This window comes from Podarcis vaucheri (assembly GCF_965113315.1).
Source record: "Podarcis vaucheri genome assembly, chromosome: 3".
NCBI classification, from domain to species: Eukaryota; Metazoa; Chordata; class Lepidosauria; order Squamata; family Lacertidae; genus Podarcis; species Podarcis vaucheri.
In genome coordinates, this window is record NC_138761.1 from 418635 (window position 1) to 436068 (window position 17434).

Here is a 17434-nt window from a genome sequence, read left to right on the forward strand (position 1 = left end):
ATCTGCGCTGGTCAGGGCCAAGCTGGGGGAGAAGGTGGCGACCCCTCCTCCATTTTTAGGCAAGGGGTATCAGGGGTTCCTGAGCTGGCATTCCTGCGTTGCCGGGGGCTGGACTGGAGGACACTTGGGGATCCCTTCCGACTGGATGTGGGGGGTGCAGACACAGCCCCCACCCCCACCCCCTTCCTCCTCTGCCCCAAGGACTGGCAGGCAGACTGGCAGGTTGGGCTGAGGCAGCTCACTTTATTGGAATCTCTGGGCACTCAGTTAAGACAACACTTGGACACTCGACACGGTCGAAACACACACACACAGACGTGAACTCCACAAGGTCACAGACACAAGGACACGTGAGTGTGGGGAGGGCGGGACTGGCCCCCTCCATGGGGGGGATCTCCCAGCAGCAGCGCTTCCTAGTTGTCGCTGGGCCAGGGGCGGCTGGGGGGCTGGCCTCTCCATGTGGGCCCCTCGCAGCGGAGGCATTCCTGATCAGGAGGGCTGGGGAACTGGTTTCTGCCCCCCAGGGCTCCCCCCCCCATGGCTTGGTCCCCACTGATGAGCAAGGAGTTTGCTTCCCTCCCATGGCCTCCTTTTTGACCTCCTGGCCAGACCACTTTGCTTTTTGCCTGGCCAAGCCGGGGAAGGATCTGGCCTCGTCTGTCATGGCTGCTTCAGTTGGGATTCCTGCACTGCAGTGGGTTGGACTGGATGACCCGGGGGGGGAACCCTCCCAATTCTGTACAGCTGTTTAAACTCATAGGCTGCCTTGCAGACTCGACTCCACGGCAGGGAGCTTGCTGGAAAGGGAACACACTCGTGCAAACACCGACAAATGGCAGGCCTCGCCTGGGGGGCTGGGTTGCATTGCACACCAAAGACACTGAGGCAGGCAATGGGGTGGGCAGTAGCAGAGGGGCCCCCGTGCCTGCCTGGAATGTGACACGAAGAAGAACAGGATGCGCAGGGGCTCAGCCTCCTCCCCTCTGGCTGGGCAGCTGAGGCGGCCCTGGCGGTGGAGGTGGGCAGAGGAGACGCACCCCTGCTGGCCCCGGGATTCCCAGCGCCTCCCGGCTGAGGTTGGCAGTTGGAGGGCACCAAGGGGGCAGCGCTGGGCTCAGTCCTGCGGGTCCTGGCACTGGCGGCAGCTGGCCATGTCGTCCAGGTAGCGCTCCACCTGGATGGTGCAGGAGACGAAGCCAAACTTGCTCTGCAGAACGGCGGTGGCCTCTTGCAGCACCGCCTCCATGTCGGCACCCGAGTCTGGAAGGGGGAGAGACCCAGAAAGGGGTCAGCCGGGCAAAGGCTGCCCACCCAAGGAGAGGCAGGGAGTCCCAGGTCCACAGCAAGAGCGGCAGGGAAGGGACTCTTCTCTGAGACCCAGAAGCAGGGCTGGGTAGTTTGGCCACAGAAGAGTTTGCAGGATCATCTATCCCAGCATCCTGTTCTCACAGCGGCCAAATGCCTCTATGAACCTGGGAATCAAGATAGACTGCCTCTGCACCTGGAGGCTCCATGAGAACGAAAGAAGAGCTTGCTGGATCCGGCCAGTGGCCCAGCCTCCTGTTCCCACAGTGACCAACCAGATGCCCATCAGGGGAAACCAGCAAACAGGATCTGAGCGCAAGAGCAACTCCTCCCCTACAGTTTCCAGCCCTGGCGTCCAACTGCGGAGACAGCATAGCCATTGTGGCTGCAGCCATTGCTAGCCCTCTCCTCCTTGGATGGGTCTGATCCTCTCTACAGGGAGGGGCAGGAGCCGGGGGGGGGCGAGTATTGCTCACTTTTAAAGCAACTCTTGTCTCCCCAAAGGCCAGCTGCCCCCTTAGAGACCTGCTAAGCTCACTTCCATCCCCTGGGGGAAATTGTACTCTTATCACACCCTACAGAACATCATAGGGGGGTGACCTGAAAACAGGCATTTTTCACCATTGCCCCTGTATTATGGGATGCCCTTTGCTGTAGAGGTCTTCTAAAGACATCCTCCCCACCCCCTAAGCTTTTCCTGATCCATAAAATTGGGCCCTGTTATTTGTTTATGTCAGTTCCCCAGATTCCTGATTTTATGCTGCTGTTTTACTGGTTCCATGATGCATTTTTCTTTTAATGAAACTTTTTAAAGTGGTGCACCACTTTGAGTTTTTAAAATATCAAGTGGCTTATGAAATGCCTTTAAGTGAATAGATAACATTCCCAGCTGTACCAATTGATTTTTGTCCTGGATAGATGTGTTTTGCTCTTGAGGCATTTTAAACTCAGGGTAGCATCCTGAAATGCATTCCCCTCCCCCATCGCCTGGGGCGTTTGCCCTCTCAGGGGCTGCTGGATTTCCTCAGGGGGTCCCGGGCACTCAGAGCCAGGGGGGGGGCTGCTCACCAATTGCCAGGTGCACAGCCACCACGTGATGGCTGAGGGTCAAGGCCCAGAGGTGGAGGTTGTGAGCACCCTTCACGCCCTTGACGGACAGCAGCACTTCCTTCACGGCCTTGAACTCCACACCCCGCGGAGATCCTGGAAGAGAGGGAGGCAGGGGGGTAACAGACTTGCCCGGGGTCCCTCCAAACCCCCAGCTCCCACCCTCGGAGGAGCAGATGTGGTGCCATCTCCCTTCCTGACTGGCATACCTTGGAGCAGAGCAAGGGAGGGGCACCTCCTGCTGGAGATGGTCACTCAGTAGTGTAGTGGGGTGAGGGGCCACCAGGGCAGTTGCCCCGGGCAAAAAAGGGTTAGGGAGTGAAAAAATTCAACACCCAGTGCAGCCTTAAAACAGCCATGGGCTTCCACAAGTGGACTCAGATGAAGACGGCTTCTCCATGCGAACCAGGAAGTGAGCTCTCTAGACAACGCAAAACCCTGGGCTCCGGCAACCCATGCTATGCCATGCGGCCACTGGCAGACAAGGTGGATTGTAGGGGTGCAAATATCCAGAGTGTGGGGGTCAGGTGGGATTGCTATGAGGAATTATGAAAAATGGAGCAAGCCATTGTGTCCTCGATGAAGGCATTGCCTTGACTGGGTTTGATTCATTGTCAATAGTTTCCGATCAAATCCCACAAGCCTCTGCACCTTTGCCATTTGCTTTCTCTACGCCTGACAGGCACGTCTAAGCATTCTGAAGCACAGGCCAGTTGCTTCCTCAGGCATCCTCAGTACGTAAAGATAGTAGGTTACTCTGATGTAGTTTGTGAATCTTTAGGTAGATCTTAAGGGCCAGGAAGAGAGTTCACAAGGAGGTGGTAAATTCTGCCATCCTTCCACTCCTGTTTATGACCTCCAGGGTTTCCTAAAAGCATTCCTCCTTGTTTCCTATTTTCTTTACTCTGAACTACGTATGCATGCTCACATTAGCTCTTTGTAGTTTTAACTTTGTCCCCACGTGGGGTTTTTTGAAATGCTCAGAGGAAATCTGATTGGTTCTTATGAAGACTGTGTAAAAAGTTCTTTTGTGAATAAAACGACCTGGGCCAAGGGGTGGAGAGGAATTATTATGCGCATCCCTCCCAGAGTCTTGCTGGTCAAGCCTTGTGTGTATTCTATGAATCAGAGTCCAATCCTTCCTTGCTTTGGGAACGCTACAGCGGCTGCCAGGAGAGGTAAGCTGGGCTGCCAGTTGCAGGCTCCAGACCAGTGGTGGACCAACATTTTGGGGGCCCCTGAAGCTCAAACTGTCCTGGGGACCCCTTTGCAACCAGCAACAAGGTCTGGGTAGCCCCTGTCCTCTTCAGTGGGTCTCTTCCACAACTGATCATCCCACCTTTGAAAGATCGGTGCTACTGACGCTTTGGAATTGTTGAAATGCATGCGACAAAAAGTAATAAAATGATGTGAATCCAATTGTGTCTACAAGACCCAATGTTTTTAAGCCATGTGGACTCAAGTCACTTCTGGGGCTCCTCTGGGACGAGGGGCCCTGAAGCTCCTTGGTTTCACAGCAGATCCGCCCCTGAGCAAGGCTGTCCATCAGGAACCCTGGCCAGGAGCAGGCCTGTTTGGAGTGGAGGATGTGCCACAGGGCCTTCTTGGAGGGACATCTTGGAAGATGCAGCCCTGCATCCATGGCAGATCAGGGCTTGGCAAGCAGTGCCCTCTGGAGATTGCTGGAATACAACTCCCATCATCCCTGACTGGCTGGGCTGGTGGAAGTTGGAGTTCAGCCATACCCAGAGGGTCAGGTGAGCTGCCCCAGTGCCAGCCTTGGCTGTGTGAGTCTCCTGTTGCAGAATCTTGGAGATGGATGCTCCCTGGGCCATTGGCCTTTACGCCTGGAGTCTAAAGGTGCCTCGTGCCACGGCTGAGCCAGTCACTTGCCAAGGGACTTGGCCCCTGCCTCTTCCCCTCTGCCTTTCCCCGCCCCTTCCTGCTCCTCCTGCTTCCCTGCTGGCTTTTGGGTTGTCTTGGGCACCCTTTGACGTTGGCTTTGCAACCAGTGCCCTGAGCAGCCCCAGGCCTGGGGCAGGGAAGGGACAAGGAGGTCTGGCTGGAATTGCACCAGGGTTTTATTCCTCAGACTTCCCTTAGCCGGTTAACGAGGCGGCCTCATTTGACCCGAGAGGGTTGGGGTTGGAACTCACCTTCCATGAGCACCCGAAAGACGTCACGGAGGATGGTGACAGTGGAGCCCACCACAAAGACCGAGAAGAGGAAAGTGCTGATGGGGTCTGCAATCTTGTACTGGGGCTGCAAAGCAGAGGAGGAGGAGAGGCAGGGATAGACACAGACAAGATCCCTGCACTGACACAGAGGACCCCTAGGACAGACTTAGGGGGCAGCCCCATTCCCCAGGCAGAAATCCTTGCATGGATGTGACACGCTCCTCAGCGCTACTTTGGATCCAACCCGATAGTTGCTTTGGTATGTACATTTTGTCAATTAATTAAGTCTAATAAGGGGAGGGGGACTAGCCTTCCAAGATCTCTGGCGTCAGAGCTGCATCTGCCTTGCTCTCTGTGGTTCCAGTAGGGGGAACTGGACCCAGCGAGTGGAAGCTGCAGGGAAGCCGGTTTGCCTGGACATTCAGGGGAAGAGGACCTCTTGGGCTCCCTCCTGGGGAGTTGGCAGGGCGTTCGTTAAGGGTTGGCTCCGCCACCATTTGGCAGGACCAGGAAATATTTAAATAAGAACCCCCATGGTGCTCTGATTCTTAATTTGTGCTGCTTTTTTAATTTGGCAATTTAAACTGATCTACTGCATCGTTTGTATTTGATGCACTGTCCCTCTTAATTGCAGTGGGTGCTGGTCAATGCAAAAAAAAGAAAATCTCTTCAGCTGTGATTCCTGCCTTGCAGGGGTTGGACTGGATGACCCTCGGAGGTCCCTTCCTACTCTACCATTCTAGGATTCCATGGGAACAAGACAGTGCTTCAAGGAGGGAGGCTCTGGGTCCCTATCCAGAGCAGGAGGCCTGCCCCCCTACCTTGAAGTAGATGACGGTTGCAGCCACAAAGACCCCGATGCTCTGGAGCAGATCCCCCACCACGTGCACAAAGGCGGCTCGGACGCTGGTGTTGCTGTGGGTGGGCACCGCAGGCGCACCGCAGGGGCTCTCCCCAATCCGCTCGTAGCCCCCCGTGCTCACCCCGTGGCTGTGGGGGGAGCCCGACTGGTGCAGAAGGTAGGCCATGCTGCAGAGAGGGGTGGCAAGAGCTATGAGCCGAGGCTTTGGGGGTGGGGACACACCCTTCCCCTCCCAGGGCAAGGCAACCATTGGGGTCCCCTCCCAGACCCTCCAAGTGTTTTTCAGGGACATCCCTGATTTAGAGAAGCCGTCCTGGTTTCTGATTTGATCCTGGAATGGCTCACTTTCCCTTAGAATCCCTATTTCCATTCCATTATGGAGTTATCTGACCCCCAAGCCGTCTGAAGGCAATCCTGTACAGGGAAGGGTCTTTTTAATGGTTAATGTTCTATTATGATTTTATATATGTTGGAAGCTGCCCAGAGTGGCTGGGGCAACCCAGTAAGATGTGTGGCGTACAAATACTAAAATGATCATTATGGAATGGGACGCCCTATTTTCATCAGAGAAATGTTGGAGGGTATGCCATCCACCTCAGCAGCCTCTTGCCCACCACAGCTCTTGGGCCCTGCTTGTGGGCAGAATGCTGCCTTCTACAAAGATCTTAAGGGCTGCCATGTGGACAACGGAGCAAGCGTGTTTCCCCCTGCGCCAGAGGGGAGGACTCGAACCCAGGGCTTCAAGTGACAAGAAAGGAGATTCCCACTAAACATTAGGAAGAACTTTCTGACAGGAAGAGCTGTTCAATAGTGGATCAGTCTCCCTCAGGAGATGGCGGACTGTCCTTCCTTGGAGGTTTCTAAGCAGAGGTTGGAGGCCATCTGTCAGGGATGCTTTAGCGGAGATTCCTGCATTGCAGGGGGCTGGACTAGATGACCCCTGGGGTCCCTTCCAACTCTCCCATTCTGTGATACGATGGAGGTTTGTGAGCAGCGGCTGGCTGGCTGCCTGACAGGGATTCCTTAGCTGTGATTCCTGCACGGTGTGGGGTTAAATGAACTGACCAGAGGCAGCCCCTGACAATGGGAGTGTGTTGTGCCTGAGAATCCGCCCTCCGCCTCCCTCAATGCCCGGCGCCAGGCCTCACATGATGTTCACGCCCACAGCGCAGGCCGAGGTGCCCAGCATGGCAGAGGCTTCGATCTCGTAGTCGTTGCTGATGATGCGGGCCGAGGCCAGGTAGACCAGCACTCCTGTGACGATCCAGATGGAGAGAACCGAGGCCAAGGCACCCAGCGTCTCTGGGGGGAGAGAGGGAGATGCCAGTCAGGGGGGGCCTTGCCAAAGTAGCCCTGCGCCCGCCCTCCAAGTTGGGGAGCACCAAGGCCATCTCTGGGCCTTTTCCCTGAGGCTGCCTGGAACCCGGATCGCAGGTTGGGAGATGTTCCTGGGTCTCTCAGACCTGCCTGCTTGGCCCCAAGGCCAGTTCCCAGAGGAGTCCTTTGCCCTGCCCGAGAGGACAAGAAGGCTGGCATTGGGCCAGGGAGACCTGCTGCTGCCAGGGTCATGACTTAGCCCACCTCCCATTCTTGGCGGGAAGCTGAAACACCGCTCCAAGGTCTGCCGAATAAAGAGCAGGGTGGGGAACCTTTGGCCCAACAGGTGTTCCTGAACTACAACTCCCATCAGCCCCAGCAAGCAGGGCTGGTAGCCAGAGGTGGGTGGGATTTGTAGTTTGGCAATGCCTGGATGGTGTCCTGCAGCCAGAATAGGACATGATTGACTCCTGCAGGGAGTTCTTTCAGCTCCCCACAAAATGGGCAGCAGGGAGGAAGAAGATGGGTGGGGGGCAGAAGGGGAAATGGACCCCCCCAGCAGGATCAGAGAAGAGGCGCAGAAAGGCTATGGGGCAGCCAAGTCAAGCCCTGGGAGCAGGGAAGGCCCCTTGGAGAGTCTGGGGGTCTTTCACTTTGTGGGGAAGGCATCAAAAAAGCCCTTTGATCTCTTTCAAGTGCTGAAGAGGCCATTTGAATCCATTTCTTCTTCTCTTTCATCCTCCATCAGTCTTCCCTCCACCCATTTGCCTTCTGCCTTTTTCAGAGAACAATTTGTGAGCCTCTCTGGATCCTTGGCTGCCTGGCTCTGTTCTGCCACCACTTCAGAGGGAAGCAAGAAGGGAAGGAGGGAAGGAGGGAGGGAGGGAGGGAGGGAGTCACCCCCCCCCAGCCTTTGAACTGTAATGGGAGAAGCATCTCGCTGCTGCTGCTGCTGCCGCCGCCGCGCCCCAAATGGGGCACCCAGAGGCCAGTCGGCTTGGCAGGCCCTCCAAAGGCTTCCTTTCCACACTGCCTGATGAAGGCTTTCCTGCTTTTTCTGGGACACAGTGCAATTGCTGAGAGCCACCAGGTGGCCTCTTGGGCTGAAGGCTGTGGTGGCGAAGGGGCAGTGGGAGAAGCGGGTGAGGCAGAAGCAGCAGCAGTGACCCTCGGCTGCCCCTTGGGAGAGCCCCCTCATGCCCCTGGCGAGGAGGTGGGAACCGGGTGGAGGATCTGGAGGTACCTGAGCGGTGCCAGCCGAAGCTCATGATCTTGGTGGCCGGGCGCGTGGAGACCCAGAGGGAGAAGAGGCTGACACCCATGCTGCCCATGTCTGTCAGCAGGTGGGCTGCGTCTGTCATGATGGCCAGGCTGTGAGCCAAGTACCCACCTGAAAGGCAAGCAGAGCTGTGTTGTGGAGGGAGGGGTGAAGGACTGGGGGGGGGAGGCCCTGACTCTAACCAGGATACCCTCTCAGCCCCTCTCAGGCAGACTTCCTGGGTCTTTGGAAGGATGAGCTTAGTCTAGTGCTGCTTCCATGATTTATCTTCTCTGCCCTTTGAGGGGGGTTTTTGCCATGTCAATTGCTTTGCTGTCAACTGATTCCTGCTCATTGTCTTAATGAACACCTTGAAAGAGACCTTGGAAAGTCAGCAAAGAACTGCAAAACAGATAAAATAAATGTGAATCAAATGAAAATTGAAACATCCTCTCTCAGCCACAAAGTGGATTCAGGTACCAGGAGAGGGTATATATATATTTAGTTATTTTTCTTCTTTGCTCACATGAGTGAGATCAGCAGAGTACCACGCTTTGCAGCTTTAAACATGGAAGCTAAGGCAGGTTTGATTTCTAGAAACAATAATCCAGGATGCTTTAAGACAGGCTCGATTTTCCTGGTCTTACCCCCTGAAAAACAACAATCACACCAATATTGTTTTGTGAAGAAGTAAAAGTAGTATTTACTTACATAATCTAAGTCTTGAGGCAGCCATTACAGTAGCAAAATGAAGGCAGGCTTATAACTAGTATCTAAGTTACAAAAGTATAAAATGTAAATTCAAAAATGGTGTGTGTGTGTGTGTGGTCATCTTGAAGAAAGAGAGGGCTTCCCAGGCAGGAAAGAAGCATGCCAAGACAGACAAGGGAAGTGATTTCACAGAGTTCTCTCTAGCAAATTTTACGGGAAAAAGCTCTGTGAGCCTCAGCCCCTTCACGTGCCCATCTGGCAAAACATGACTTGTTGGCTTGACTGCAATAATATCCCAGAGGAAGCTCCCTGTGTGCCTGGTCCTTTGTCTCTCAGATGACCCCATCCACCTGGAAGGAGAGAAGCAGGTGGCCATCTGCGCTCCCACCCAACAGGTGTGTCGTCCTTGTTCCTTGAAGAAAGAAGAGAACCCCCACGGCATCCCAGAGAGCTTTTCTGTGGCTCTGAGCCTCTCTCGGGTCCATGGAGGTGCCTGCCACTGGCTTGGTGACCCATGAACCTCCCTCCCAGAACCGCTTCCCAGCCCCACTGACCTATGACCTCTCCGATCATGAAGAGGAAGCAGACCCCGCAGGCGATGGTGAGCTTCCGCTGAGCCTGGAGCTTCAGCTGGCTCTGGCTGGGGGAGCAGGGCCCCTGGTGGCAGTGGGGGGCCAGGCGGCGCTCCATCTCCAGGCCCCCGGCCACTTCCGCATGCCCGTTCTCCAGGGGGAGGCTGGGGAAGGCATCCTGGGGGCCTGCAAACAGACTGGGAGAAGGCCGGAACATGAGGGAGGGGCAGCCCCTCAGTCCTGCTCAACCCCCACAGAATACACACGCAGAGAATTAGCTCCCTCCTTCCTCACGCCACCCACGGCTGCCTTGTGGAGTCACTCCCCCCCCCATTTAACATCTTTAATTTTTATGTAAAGCATACAACCCAATAAAATATGAAACAAACGGGAACAAACACCCGACACGAACCAGAACAAATCACAGACTGGCTGTCTACCCACAAACTAAAGCAAAGGATTTAGAAGTAATTTTGCAGATTCAGGGTAAAAATTAATAGCAGTGTAGAGTTGGGTATGTTTAGCTGGGGAAAGAGGAGACTAGGAGGTGACTTGAGCCATCTTCAGATATCTAAAGATGGAGCGAGTTTGTTTTCTCCTGCTCTGGAAGGGACAACCCATGTCAAGGGAGTCCAATTTCAAGAAAGCCATTTCCGACTGAACAGTAGGAAGAACTTTCTAACGGTCAGAGCTGTTTGACGAGGGCTTGGAAGGCGGTGGACTCTCCCTTCTTGGCGGCCGGTCAGGGAGTCTTTTGCTGTGATTCTTGCATTGCAACTGATTGGACTAGATGACCTGTCAAACTATACAATTCTATGATCCTATGATATCCTATGATAAAGCCCTAGTTTTCCCAGTCGTGATGTATGGAAGTGAGAGCTGGACCATAAAGAAGGCAGATCGCCAAAGAATGGATGCTTTTGAATTCTGGTGCTGGAGGAGACTCTGGAGAGTCCCATGGACTGCAAGAAGATCCGACCTCTCCATTCTGAAGGAAATCAGCCCTGAGTGCTCACTGGAAGGACAGATCCTGAAGCTGAGGCTCCAAGACTTTGGCCACCTCATGAGAAGAGAAGACTCCCTGGAAAAGACCCTGATGTTGGGAAAGATGGAGTGCACAAGGAGAAGGGGACGACAGAGGACGAGATGGTGGGACAGTGTTCTCAAAGCTACCAGCATGAGGGAGGCAGTGGAAGACAGGAGGGCCTGGCGTGCTCTGGTCCAGGGGGTCACGAAGAGGCAGACATGGCTAAACGACTCAACAACAACAACAATGATATCAGAAAGTGGAGGACTCTCCTTCCTTGAAGGGCCATCTGCCGGAGATTCTCTAGCTGTGATTCCTGCATTGCAATGCAGAGTCACCAGGAAAGGGATGTTAAAAAAGACACCCAGATGCCAATGCTGGTCTCCTGGCTTATCTAAGGCAGCAAATGCATCTTGATCTGTCAAGGCCTCTGTTTTAATCCACCCAAGGGATCCTGGGCAGTGGGCACATTCCAGGCTGCACAGGGAAGCCACGCAGGTCAATACCAAGCCCTGAATGAAGGGCGCTTTCTTGCAGAAGAATGCTCCTCTTCTGGGTTTGGCCGCCCCTGTCATGCCCCTCACACCCCCTTGGAGCAAGGCGAGGTCTTTTGTCAGCGCCTGGCCTGGTCAGACAGATGCCTGTCAAGTGCTCCCAAGAGCCTCGCTGGGGAGGGAATGAATAGCCAAGCCGGCTCCGTGACTGGGGCTCGTCTCCTGGGGCTGCGGGGAGATTTAATTATCTTCCGCCTGGCAGGAACCGGAGAACTGTGATGCCCCTGGACAGTTTGGCCACGGTGGCTGCCTTGCTGCCAGAAGGACCCATTCGGGGAGGCAGCTGGGCCCAGGAGCCGAGCTGGCGGGTGCTGGGCTTGCAGGAAGGAGGCAGCCCAGAAAGCCAGAGGGCAGAATCCTGGAATGGGAGAGGATCGGCTGGGCCATATTCTTATGAAAGCCTGCTTTTCTCCAAATAAGGAGACTAAAAAGAGGAAGGTCCGAAGTGCTGATCTGTTAGCAAGAGGTCTCAGTGTAGAGAAGCCATGGCCGGCCGGCCGGCGGAGAATCTCCCCCTCTTCTGGATGGCATGGAAACCTGCACTTGAGTCGTCCTTTGAAATATCTCAAGGGCCCCCCCGTGGGGTTCAGGCCGAGGGCGTTCAGTTCAGTGGGTGGGTGCGCGCGCCAGACACAAACCTGACTGGTACAGCGTCCATTTCTCCCACTGCACCTGATGACTTCTTTCTGTCTGCGGCACCAAGGGAGTTCCCTTTGCTCCTCCCGATTTCCCAGGAACAGTCCTAGATTTGCACAAGCCGTCCCGGTTTCTGATTTGATTCTGGGACGTCTTACTTTCCCTTAGGACATCCCTATTTTCATCAGAGAAATGTGGAGGATATGGAGTTCTGCTGCCCGAAAACCAAGGAGAGAAGTAACTATAAAGTTGGTTTTTAAAAAAATGGTTAATTATGTTTTACTATGTTTTTACATATGTTGGAATCCACCCAGAATGGCTGGGGCAAGCCAGGCAGATGGGCAGGGATTATTATTATTATTATTATTATTAGATGTCCCTATGTTAGTGGATATGGAATGGCTGCCATGAAAAACTCAGGAAGAATTATCCTCCATTCGTGTCCGTCCCGTCCCCCCCCCCCCCGGAGTTTGCAGGCCTTTCTCTCCTCGATTATCTCACGCCTGGGAGCCTCCCAAGCGGCTCTCCCCCCCCCCCGCAGAGCAGTATCACGTGGTCCCCTCCGCCCCCTCCCACCCACGGACGGCTGCTGCTGCTCTTCTCTCCATCACTTGCCCCCGCAAAATCCGTTCTCCTTCTCCCGCCTCCCCCCGCCAAGACTGGCTCCCGCAGGCGGGAGAGAGAGAGAAAGGAGCCGTCGAGGGGCGCTGCGCCTCGGCCCCGATCCAGGGAGCGTAGCTCATGCAGTCCAGACATTGGGGAGGGGCCTTTTCCTTCTCGTCTATCTATACGCACAAGCTGGAGCAAGAGACCCCCGTCAAGAACATGCGTGTCCGTGTTTCGAGTTTGTGTGAACGCGCGTCTTTTCCTTTTTGCGGCTCAGACGCCCCCTTGCTGAATTCAGACCGACTCGACGGGACCCTGGGCTGAGACAGGAACTCCAGAGCCGGGGCTGGAGCCATTGGCGGGGCCGCCCCGCTGCTCTTCCGGGGCAACCCCCGGGACATCGCAGCCGGTCTTGGAGGGAGGAAACCGCGCTGGAGCAAAGAGTCCGTGGCGGAGCCCTCGAGGCTGCGGGGCGAACAGGGAGGGAAAAGGGCGGGGATCCCGTCGAGGCCTCGAGAGGAAAAAGCGACGGGGAGCGAGAGAGCGGTGCCCCCCATCCCCCTCGAAGTTGGGGGTGCCCCCAGCCAGGAAAAGCGAAGGAGGCGCAGGCAGACCAAAGGAAGCCCAGGGCACGCGGAAGCACGACCTCCGAAGGCCAGTGGCGTAGCGTGAGGGGTGCAGGGGGGGCCGGCTGCACCGGGCGCAACATCTGGGGTTAGGGTTAGGGGGCGCAAATCCACGGGTTAGGGGCGCAAATTACTTGCCTTGCCCCGGGTGCTGACAACCTACGCTACGCCACTGCCGAAGGCCAGAAACTGGGGGGGGGGAGACATAAAAAGAGCCTGGATCAGACCAAGGGCCCATGAACCCCAGTACCCTCTTCTCACAGTGGCCCCCCAGGTAAGAAAGGGAGGATGGGAAACCCGCAAGCGGGCCCCGGGCCCCAAAGCAGCGCTCTCCTGACCGGGTGAAGCAGCAGCCCCGCTGCCTCCGAGTCCAACCCGGCAACTTCTCCTCGCTCCAGACCCTGGATAACTGGGGCTGCCCTCTTCTGAACCTTCTCCAGCTCTGCAATATCCCTTTCGAGGGGAGGCAGCCAGAGCAGGACCCCAGTCTCCCCACTTGCCTTTTTCAGCACCTTGGACTGGCATCTTCACTGAGCTCTCTGTAGTGTTGTTGAGTCCTTTAGTGGTGTCCGACTCTTCGTGACTCCCTGGACCAGAGCACGCCAGGCCCTCCTGTCTTCCACTGCCTCCCGCAGTTTGGTCAAACTCATGCTGGTAGCTTCGAGAACACTGTCCCACCATCTCGTCCTCTGCCGTCCCCTTCTCCTTGTGCCCTCCATCTTTCCCAACATCAGGGTCTTTTCCAGGGAGTCTTCTCTTCTCATGAGGTGGCCAAAGTCTTGGAGCCTCAGCTTCAGGATCTGCCCTTCCAGGGAGCACTCAGGGCTGATTTCCTTCAGAATGGAGAGGTTAGATCTTCTTGGAGTCCATGGGAGCTCTCCTAGGACCCCAAAATCTCCTCACCAGTGTGTGTGAAATCATCATCATTTATTTTGTCCTGACATACATCATTTTACACTTGTTTCCACTGAAATGCATTTGACATTTTAACGCCCACTCGCTTTGTTGGGAGAAATCCTTTTAGAGCTCTTCACAATCTCTTTTGGTTTTGGTAATTTGGTATCCTCAGCGAAGGGAACCTGCACAGGTCCCAAGAGGATCCGGGGGTGGGTGGGACGACTCCACTTTCTCCACCCCTCCATTGTTCCTGCTCTCTGCTATTGAATCCATTCCTGATCTACACGAGGAATATCCTCTTACTCCCTGACTGCTGAGCTTACTCAGGAGTCACGGGCCAGGTATAGTGCTGAGATCCCACATGCACTTTGTCAACTGGATCACCTCTATCAGCTTCTTGTCACTCTCAACCAATAGGCTGGTGAGATCGGGCTCGTCCTTGCGGAATCCCTGCTGACTCCGCCTCAGCAGGGCTTGTTCTTCTCTTTGTGTGGTCATTTCATCTTTAACAATAGAATTCATCCCCTGCGCACTCCAAGTATTGGCCCGATCCGCCCACAAAAGACAGAGGCTCGGAATACCCAGAGAGATCAAGGAGGGAGAGGAGAGAAGGTAGACATGTTTTACTTGTACCCCATCCGCCTCCGTCCTGTTCAGCTATGTCTCCCCACCCCACGACTCCCTCTTACTCAGTTTCCCCGTTGGAGGATATTTCACACTTTCCCCTGGATTTACTCACACTGAGGAAATGAGAAAAATTCCTTCCAGTAGCACCTTAAAGACCAACTAAGTTAGTTCTTGGTATGAGCTTTCGTGTGCATGCACACTTCTTCAGATACACTGAAGTCTCGATTTATGGTGGGAAATACTAACTTGTCAGGAAAAACTCTCACTTTAACTAAGGAGAAGCAACGAGGCCGGCTCCCTCTTGCATCTCAGAGGCTGAGAGATCCATCCTAGAGGTTTCCTCTCAGGATGGAGAAGGAGAACATGAGGCCGGAGACCTGAGGAGTCGCGGTCTAGCACAAGTTCAAAGGCAGTCTTGGAAGCAGGGCAGTTCCCCTCTCGAACTGTTCCTCCCCATGGCAGCCCCAGTGCAAGGCGAGTCCTGCGCCCCAGCCCTTCCCACAGGCAGCCAACCTCGCAGGGCCGAATGTCAACATTCCCACACAAAATAGCAGCTCCCAGCGTGTTGGCTGAAACCGTGACAGGCCGGCATTCGTCAGGGGTTGCTCCCCCGTTGCCGCAACGCTTCCGGGGCTCCGGACAGGCTGGGCTGGATTCCAGGGGAGGCGGCCTCCCCCCCCCAGCAGCATCTCAGCCTCCAGGCACCTGTCCTTGCCGTTGACCTCGGTGACCTTCAAGGCGCCTTTCCTCGGCCAGGGGCTGCTCTGGAGGGCGGGGGGGGGGAAAAGCTGGGTTAGGGGCTGTCTGCACAGGGATGGGGAGCCTGCCGTCCATGTGTGCGCCCCCCCCATCTCCTCAAATGCAGGCCCCGGAAAACGAGGCAGGCACGCTCCCCCGGCGCAGATTTCGCCAGCCCACCGCTCAGCTGTCCCTCCCTGGCACCCGGCGGAGCCTTCTGGAGGCAGATGGGGCCACAGAAAACAAGCGGGCGCGTGCCAAGGCGGCAGGCTCGACGGCACAGGAAGCTGGCAGCGAGGGCCAGGCACCCCCCACCCCCGCCTCGGGGGGCTCTTTCCAGCCACAGCTGCCCTGCTCCCCCCAAGATGCAACGCCATCACTAGCGGCTGACCGCCGGCCCCTCCAGGAGGCGCCCCCCGGACAGGCGAAAGGCCGACGGGCCTCCTCAGCGATGCTTGGAGAGCCTGTTTCTGCCCCTCGGGCAGTGAGGCTTGGCTGACTGGTTGCCCCCCGAGCGGGCCCTGGAGCTGCGAGGTTTCCAGCATGTTGCGCAGGCAAGGCGACCCCGACGTGGGTCTTGGGGGGGGGGCAGAGAGGGGTTCTCCGGCTGCTCATTCTATTGAGAGACTCCCTGCCTTTGGTGCAGCAGCCCAGACGTGACGGATGAGGGAGGGGTGTCAATGCAGACGCCGCAAGGAAAGGCCCCTGGGGGCTCTCCGGGAGCAGGGAGCGCCCACCTCCGGCGAGGGGCGAGAGGGACCCCCGCCTCCCCCCCCCTGTAAGAACTGAAACGCTCGACACCGGCAGCAGAGCGAAGGCAGAAGCGAAAGATGCCCCGCAAGGAACTGGGAAGGAGACCCCCCACCTCCACGATTCCCGCTCCCCCCCCACTTTTGCGCCTCCCCCTCCCGCCGCTCACGTCCCACTGCCGTGGAATTCCCCATGAGCCGTCGGAGGGGGGGGCAGGAATCCAAGGATGCCCCGGAAGGAGGAGGTGGAGGAGCGGCGGCACAAGGGGACCCCCTCTGGCCGACCCCCTCGCAACGAACACACGAAGTTCCCCAGAAAATGCGGGGATTCCCGAGCAGGGGGGTGCTGGGGGGAGGCAAGGCGGGGAACCTGCCGGGTGGGGCCCCGGGGACTGGGCAGGGAGGGGGCAAGAGGCGGCGGGGGTCCCTGGCTGTCCGGGGAGTGCGGGCCACCAAACGCCACTTCACTCGGCAGGAGCGTGAAGATTAAAATCCTCAGGCCGCTTGTGCGGAAAAAGGCAGCCAGGGCCATCTCAGAGGGGTCTTCGAGTGGGTCAGGGGGGCACCTGGCGGCGTCTCCGGAGGAGGAGAGGAAGGGGCTTCGGCGCGTGGGGAGGCGGGGGACCCCCTTACCTCTTGAGGCGGACGCTGCTGGAGCTGCTGCCGCTGCGGCTGCCCACCAGGCGAGCGCTCTCCGAGGGGTCCCTGCCGTCCCCCGAGGGGGGCTCCATCGCGTCCAGAAAAGGAGAAACCCCCTGGCTGCCGCGCTCTGGGCCTGGGCCTCAGACAGAGGCGCGCCGGGCACTCTCCATGTGCTCTCCGGAGACTCCGCGTCCTGTTGCTGCAGCCGCCGCTGCCGGCGCCGTCGAGAGGTCCAAGCAGAGGCAACCCCCGGTGGGCGGGCAGGCGGAGGAAGGCCCCGCCCCTTGCCACAGGCCCCGCCCCCTGCGGGCCGCGGGAAGATGCGCCTTCAGACGCCCCGGCCGCGCCTCTTCACTGCCGCGCCGTCGTGGCGCCCGGGAAGGAGGCAGGCGCAGCGCCGAGCGCAGGAGATGTCCGATGGCGCCGGGCCTCCCGAGACGCTGCTCCCTGCTGCTTCGCCTGGATCCCCGGAGGTGCGAAGGCGCCCGGGCGGTCCTCTGGCTCGGCGCTCCGTTGTGTCTGGGCGTCGAACCCGGGGAGAGCTCGCCAGGTCCGAGGGGGTGGCCCGCAGCTCGGCTCCGGGCTGGGAGGTCAGGAAAGGCGCTTCGCGGGCGATGTCTCCTCAGCCCAGCCAAGAGGAACGGGGCCGGACCGCAGCCCCCGTCCGTCGGCGGGGCGGAGCTGCGGGAAGAGACCGGCGAGAGGCGCCGCGCGCGGAGCGAGCCGGTTCCGTCTGGACGGGCGCGCGGGAGGCGCCGCGGGGCTGAGTCGGAGCGCTTTCTTCGCCTCGCGGGATCGATATTGATGGCAATCCAATGAAACGGTGATGGAGGTGATGATGGGGGGCCACGGAAAAGGGTCTCTCCTCCCAAGGGGACAGGCAGGGATCTTCTGCCGGAGAAGGGATCTCAGGAGAGCCCCGCGGCAGATCCATTGTGCGGCAGGCGCGATTGCTCCCTCCAGCGCAGGGGGAAGAGGCAGACGGATTTGGGCCTAACTGGGTCCCCCAATCCGGGGCCCGGC

The 17434-nt window shown here is 57.3% G+C and overlaps 1 protein-coding gene across 1 annotated transcript; it reads right to left on the minus strand.

The window, feature by feature from the left end:
- Positions 1–223: 223 nt before the first annotated feature.
- On the minus strand, positions 224–16637 carry SLC30A3 (solute carrier family 30 member 3). The gene is made up of 8 exons (XM_082214786.1): positions 16403–16637; positions 9292–9506; positions 8012–8158; positions 6600–6753; positions 5411–5618; positions 4569–4674; positions 2374–2508; positions 224–1260 (listed from the first exon to the last, which is right to left on the minus strand). Exons 1-8 carry the CDS (start codon positions 16498–16500, stop codon positions 1115–1117), a joined length of 1209 nt encoding a protein of 402 aa, XP_082070912.1. The 5' UTR covers positions 16501–16637; the 3' UTR covers positions 224–1114.
- Positions 16638–17434: the final 797 nt, after the last annotated feature.